General features: G+C 36.4%; 1 protein-coding gene across 1 annotated transcript; it reads right to left on the bottom strand.

Annotated features, from left to right (window-relative positions):
* Nucleotides 1-421: 421 nt before the first annotated feature.
* On the bottom strand, nt 422-1,058 carry LOC122091582 (uncharacterized mitochondrial protein AtMg00820-like). Its single transcript, XM_042661589.1, has 2 exons — nt 846-1,058; nt 422-763 (listed from the first exon to the last, which is right to left on the bottom strand). Exons 1-2 carry the CDS (start codon nt 1,056-1,058, stop codon nt 422-424), a joined length of 555 nt encoding a protein of 184 aa, XP_042517523.1.
* Between the last annotated feature and the right edge of the window lie 6,652 nt (nt 1,059-7,710).

Genomic DNA, 7,710 nt, shown 5'->3' with positions numbered 1-7,710 from the left:
GAGACAAACTAAGACTATTCTTAAAGCGATTCCTAATAATCTTAATACCTAACACAAAGTTGGCTTCACCCATGTCCTTCATCTCAAAAGTAGAGGATAACCACTTTTTAATGGCGACAATCATCTCCATGTCATTCCCAACCAATAGAATGTCATCAACATATAAGGATAGAATAAGAAAACTTCACTTGGACCATTTCACATACACACAATGGTCCTCTTCAATCATTTTAAAACCAATAGAGGTAATGGCATGATGAAATCTAAAGTACCACTACCTAGACGATTGTTTAAGGCCATATATAGAACGTTTGAGACGGTACACTTTACGCTCTTGTCCTTTAGCCTCAAAACCCATTGGTTGATCCATAAAGATCTCATCGTCTAGTTCTCCATTGAGAAATACAGTTTTAATATCCATCTAAAAGAGCTCCAAATTCAATTTTACGACAATGGCTAGAATGAGGCGAATTAAGGCAATTCTCACCGCTGGGGAGAAAGTCTCATCATAGTCTACACCCTCCTTTTGGGTATAGCCCTTCGCCATAAGGCGTGCCTTATACTTGTCAATTGAACCATCCTCCTTGTGCTTGACCTTTAAAACCCATTTATTTCCAATGGTCTTATGCCCAAGAGGTAGGTTAACTAACTTCCATACCTGGTTCTTACTTATAGAACTCAGTTCATCCTCCATAGCAGCTTGCCACTTATCCTTAGCAGGTGAGGAGAGCACCTCTCGTAAAGAAGCGGGCTCATCCTCATCCTTTGGAACACAAATGAGAGCTTCCCCTTCAATCTCAAAACCTCAACGGGGAATTTTCATCCTAATAATCATCTAGTGGTACACTCCCACTGGTTGGTACACTCCCACTAGGCTGACAATCAGTCTCACTTTCTTTGGTGATTACAAGATGAGTTAATTCCCCACCATCGCCAAGAATAGGTGAGACGCTTTCCTCGTCCTCTATCTCAAAGAGGTCGAGATCCCTACTTACGTCACCAATGCTAGAAAAATCTATCTCAATAAATTTGATATCCTGTGACTCTATCTCGATCATTCCTCCGTCAAGGTATTCACTGTATATAATTTAACCCTTCGAGCTATCGAAATATCTTATAAAGATGTGTTTCCTAGCTCTAGGGCCAAGCTTCCCAAACTTATGGGAGGTGTTGTGAACATAACCCACTAATCCCCATGGTTGCATATTCCCTAAATTTGGCTTTGTGCCCTTCTATAACTCATAGGGGGTCGAAGGAACTGACTATGAAGGCACTCGGTTAAGGTTGTAGGCAGCAGTCAGAAGAGCATCCCCACAGAAAGATATTGGGAGGTTGGCTTGCACCATCATCAACCGAACCATATCTAAGAGTGTCCTATTTCTCCTCTCTGCTACACTATTTTGCTACGGAGTGCGAGAAATGGTTAACTACTTGTGAATCCCCTTTTCCTCACACAGTTCTTTAAACTGGTCGGATAGATACTCGCATTCTCGGTCAGTGCGTAGAGTTTTTAAGCTCTTACTTAACTGATTCTTAAATTATGACACAAAGCGTTTGAAGCAATCTAATACCTTGTAGTGGTGAGCGATCATATACACATAACCGTATCACGAATAATCATCAATAAATGTTAGAAAATAAGAGGCGCCATGGCATGCCTTTACATTCATAGGTCTGTAAATATCTGAGTGGACAAGTTCTAAAGACTGGGTAGTTCGGACTACCTGCTAGACAGGACTCATACACAGGGAGGTTGACTTTAGCGAGTGGGCCTAAAAGGCCTTCTCTAGCTAACCTAGTCATCTTGTCTCACCCTATGTGTCCCAATCTAGTATGCCATGTAATAGTTTTAGAATTATCACATGCATTAACTACATAAGAAACAGATGAAGAAGAATCAATTAAATATAATCTAAAAAATCCATCAAGTAAGGATCCACGTCCAACAAAAGTACCACTCAAACAAAACTCTAAAGTGCAACCGTCAATATGGAAAGAATATCCTAAAGGTAATAATACAAAAACTAAAAGTAGATTATGCTTAATATCCAGTGCGTAAAGCACACCGTGAAGAAGCAAGGTGCGTCCAGTATGCATCTTGAGTTGATAAGTACCAACTCTTTGAACTGCTTCACTGATATTGTTCCCCATGAACACATTCTGGGATCCAGCTAGAATTCTGAGGTAATCTACAAAACCCCCTTGATCTCGTGCTATATATATTTGTTGCTCCTGTATCCACAATCCAATCAAACTGTATATGGGCAACCAAAACATAGGTACAAACAAAAGTACAGAGAGAGGGATAGAAATGGTACCTGCTTCGGCTGAGTGCAATCATGAGCGAAGTGCCCCTTCTTTTGGCAATTGTAGCATTTGACCTTGGATAAATCTTTCTTTCTACCATGCTTGCCTCTTTTTCACTTGGCGGGCTTGCCTTCTTTTGGTGCCTGGTTCTAAGCCATATCCTAATTTCTTAGGTTGTCCTGTCTTTTCCGCTTGAACTTGCACTTGCCTCCTTGAGTGACTAGGGAAGTTACATGATTCGCCTCTTGGTGCACCGCCCGAAGTTCCACATGTTGAGCTACATTAGCAAAATTTCTAATGTTGTCATTGTGTGTGAGAACGAGCTTTATACGGTTTCATGAATTGGGTAATGTCCTAATGACAGCTTGAACCTGCTGCTCTTCAGTGAGAGTAGTCTCAGCATCTTTTAGCTTCCGAATCATGTCATTTACCACCCTAAAGTGTTTAGGCATAGTGTGCTTAGGATCCATCTTATACATCTCAAACTTCAAGGTCATACCCCTTAACCTTATAGTAGATGTACATCCAAAGTCAATGTTCAACTGGTCTCACATGGACTTAGCTGTGGTGTGTTTCTCATAATCACCAATCAACTCTTCATGTATAACGCTAAACATAATAAAGTGCGTACTACGATCTTTATTCACCCACTGATTATAGGCTTTCATATCACGACAGTGCTGAGTGGTAGTACCCTCAGCGGGTTTGTCCATAACATTGGTCAAATATTCAAGATAGTTTTACTTATTGAGCCAATATTGAATCTGTCGATGCCACATGTCATAGTTGGGTCCAGTCAATTTGTCACCCTTGGTGAGGTCCACAACAACATGATTAGTGGTCATATCACTACACACAAAAATCTGCAAAGTAAACATTAGGTACACATTAAGAATTTGTTCCATAAACCCTAATTAAAATTAATGGTTCCTCACTACACACGGTGAGACAAAAAATTTCACTAAACTGATAATCAAATCTCACATGTGTGGATTAAGGACATAATTTTAATTGATTTTGAATAAATATAAGGAGAATTAAGTATCTCCAATCCACAAAACTGTGCCATACAAATGAATGTGCATGAGTCCCATATAGGAACCTGATTGGTACTTAAAGTGGTATGTCGAGGTAGTGTAAGTGTATGATATGCAGTGCGAGGTGCTTACCCTTTACAAGGCTTTTCAAAAAATTAATTACATTGTCCCAAAAATAATTACATCCTTTAAAAATCCTACTACAACAATCTACTAGTAGGGAGCACCGCATTTTTCATCATGCACGAAGACTACCTCTAATGTACATACATGAATATGCCCACTTAAATGAAATACCGATCATGATCTCCAACCCAGAAAAAAAAATAAATAAATATCCACGGGTCCGTGGGTGGAGATCGACCATGCATCCCAATAAATGGAACGAGTCTCAAGTCAAAACCGCTATGGGAGGGTATGATGATTTGTCAGTACATATACATATACATGCTTTCAAAGCAAAATAATATGTCTGGCCTAATAACACGAAGGTCGCATGGTCGAGTCATGCCACAACTTCAAGTAAATCATATAAAGTACCCTCCCCTTGGACCTAAGTCGTTGAGGACAAAACGTAATTTTAGGTAGGGTTACACAAACCCAGACCCTAAATTACATCTAAACCAATACTTTCCAATACTTGTAGATCCAAATATCTTAAAGCAAATAACACAAAATTTATCATTATACAGTCATAACATGACATATGCCATAATGATAAAACTCATCATATATGAATAAAATCAGATTTCTAATAGTTAGGTCGGATCAGTTTCGGCTTAGACCGATTCCAAGATCGACCCCAAACCAATCTTTAGTCTTAGAACCTAGCCGCACAATGCATATGAAACAAACAAGAGTAAGAGCAGCAAAGCCGTGAGGCCTGCTGTCCGCGACCGACACCAAAGAGCTGAAAAAAACCTGCCGCCGAGACTCTCTTTGGATTCAAAAAGCAAATATTGAAAATCATGATTCTCTTTCAATCATTAGAATCATGTAATTATATAGTAATCATTACAATTTTAAATCATGAAATTATAACATAATAGTTACAATTATAATGTCATATAGGACGTTTAAATTGAAATGATTACAATTACTATATAACACTTCAATCCAAAACAAAACCACAAGAGTTTGTTGAGATTAGCTCTCGGCCACCGTTCACACTGCCAATACCGGCGCGGTCCACGGCGATGCCCCCTTTTCTTTTTTTTAAAGTCATGGTGGGAACGGTAAGGTACGGTTCATCCATGTACGATTACGTGCGATGATGCGCGGTAATGCACAATGCAACAAAAAACCTTTGGCTGTAATATCAAGGTTAAACGGAATGTAAATGGGTATCGGGGAATATCTCAGTATAGCTTTTCTCGTAGTGGAATGGATCGGGTTGCACCACTTGTCGATCCACACGAACAATGACAAACGAAAAGTTGTAATGATCTCGCTAGGCAATGGCTATGCAATATTCCACCCTCCAAATCCAAGGATTGCAATGGAGATTCTTGGAAACACCCCACTCTCAATTGAGAGAGACAGAAGAGAATAGGGAGAAAGAGAACTCTAGAGATTAGGTTAAAGCCCTAATTAGCTTTGTGGTCAAAATCCTATTATTTATAGAGAATTGGCTAGCTAGGATTTCCAATCCTAGTGAGTCTATGATTACCCCAAATGAACAACCCATGTAGGAACCGGGGCAAAACCCAGTTTGACCCATATTAATTAACAGACAAATTCATAACCTGAGACAACATTTGGTATTAGGTTCCTTGATGTTGATATATGGCTTGTCAACGTCAATTCCTAAGAAATTCCAGACAAATACACATTGTTTCTCTCCAGATTGGATAATATGTACGTGGTTCAATCACATCTTGGAGGCAATGAACCCATCTATGTTCATTACTTGGCCGCGAAGGTGTCTTGTGGATGAGATAAACACTCTCACTTGCTGCATTATTATTAGTCAAGGGTGTTGACACTTCTTTACATCATTGATGAGAATATGCACTCATAGATGCAATATTGACGGTTTGTGGAACCACAAAACGAGTTGCGGTGAGTAGGCCCTTCTAAAATCTATGAATACAAGGTTATTCACGTTGAGGAGGATCCTTTTGTCTTACTTCTGGCATATGGAGTTTCTCCTTGACTAGAGTGAGTGAAAAAAGAGTAAGTATTAAAAACCTAAATGTGTGGGAAAGTTGGCTTCAAGTTGAAGCTTCTGTTATGAGCCTTGAGCAGCCTCTTGTCTTATTATCTCTATTATTGAATTATATATCTTCATCAAGGTGAGTCCCTGTTACTTTTTGTTTTCTTATTACTTTATTTTATCTCCTTGGGTTCTTTGCTTGGTTTTGTATACCTAATATCATGTCATCCTGCTTTTCTAGGCAGGGGTCATACACCCACGCATAGTTGATTAAGAGATTGTCTTCAATATATGAGATATTCATATGGTGGGTTAGTATGGTATCTTCATTTATATTCATTAATTCATGTTTTAATGATCCTATGCTTGTCATGCTTTCTAGATTGATGTCATGTTCTTGTATAAGTCCACGTTTACATCGCTATGCTCTCATAATAGATCTAGGTTCTTTTTATAGGTCACACATATGTGTTTAGGTATCTCATGCATGCATCATGTTCTTATGCTTTCTTGCATGCAATATTCTTTTAATGGTTTTCACTATTATAGTAGGGGTTTCCCGGTTTCCTAGGTCTTAATCACGATTTTTGTAAATTTTTTCTTTAAATCATATTGTGTTTTTCACCCTTAATCTAACCTTGGAATGATTTTCTTATTTTTCTTATATATATTTCAAAAATTGTTAAATATCTCAAGCGTGTTTTATCTCTAGAGGGATTTTGGTCATTTTTACCATATATTATTTTGTATAAATTTTCATGTTTATTTTGTCTTATTTCCATCATGATGGTTGAGATTGTATCATTCTTATAGTTTTCCTTTAATTTATGATGTATTGCATATTATGTTTAAAATTTTTAGGTATACTAGTCAAAGCTCTCGGTATGTATTTTCTCAGCCCTATCTTTCTTTTATTTTAATATTTTATTTCATTTTTCAATAATTTATGCTTTTGTTGCATTAATTTAGCTAAGTAATAAAAAGATCGATATTTAATCAAATAGACCAAGGTTCTTAACACCTTTCTCATATTGTAACTTAAACCCGTACTCAGCCCTATGGTTTGACCAATTCTCTTCTCTCATTAAGTGATCGTGAAATCATTCTTTGTGTTTATTGATTCTAAACCTTGATCTAAGTGATAACTCTAGTTCAATATTTTCTTTCTTCCCAAAAGAGGTGAAGTAGAGGACATAATGATTTCTCTGATCTCATCACCCAATTCTTCACTGAGCATAATTGAAGGATGTTTCAATGTCTTAAAGAAGCGATTTCCTATTTTCAAGATGATACCTCCATATCATTTTAAAACGAGTTAAAATAATAAATATTTGTGCAGATGTACATAATTTTATCAAGAAACAAAAAAAAAAATGATTTGTTTATTTAAAGTGTATGATCATGAAAACTCATGTATCATTAGAATTTTTATCAAGAAATAAAAAGAAAGTAAGTTGTTTATTTAAAATTTATCATAAAAACTCAAGTATCATTGATAATGACGATGAGATAAAGACTGTGAGTTCAAAAAATATCTGGATGTGAAAAGTATTCAAAAAATATCTGGGTGTGAGAAGTATTCTTAAAGCTGTTTGAAAGCCTTATGGACGGCTTAATGTGTGCTAAAGACTTGAAAGTCAAATTCTTGTGGATTAAATCAGACTCGACTTAAAAAAGACTTGTGTAAGACGAAAAAAATTTCGTGATTAACTTTGCAAAGATAAATCTATTTGTGACTGCACCATAACTTAAAAAATCTACATTCCTAAGAACGTAACAAAATCAGACATATCTACAAATAATTCTGCTATACCATCCCTTACTATAGAACAATTGATGATGGATACGAATTAAAAACTGCAATACGGATTTTGTTAATTGACAATAAAAGTTCCTGCTGATGGCCATGTCCAAAACTGGACTCTTTCTATATTTGTTTAGATTATTTTCTCTCTTTTTCTCAGTTATGCTTTTAGCTATTCTCTTTTAATAAAATCATCTTCTTAACAAAAAAAAAAAAAAAGAACGTTTGGCTACTCTCAACAACAATGTGCATGAAACAAGTTAAACAAAATAATTCAAATATAATAAAACAAGATGTAATTGACTGATGAAGACCCGTATTTTTATGATTAATTTATGAATTTAAACATAAATTGTAGATTTGTTGAGATAACCCATATATATATATATATATATATGTTTTTTTTT

This window comes from Macadamia integrifolia, chromosome 10, assembly GCF_013358625.1.
Source record: "Macadamia integrifolia cultivar HAES 741 chromosome 10, SCU_Mint_v3, whole genome shotgun sequence".
Classification (NCBI taxonomy): domain Eukaryota; kingdom Viridiplantae; phylum Streptophyta; class Magnoliopsida; order Proteales; family Proteaceae; genus Macadamia; species Macadamia integrifolia.
Note: the sequence above shows the minus strand (reverse complement) of the source record. Positions and strands in the feature narration are given on the sequence as shown.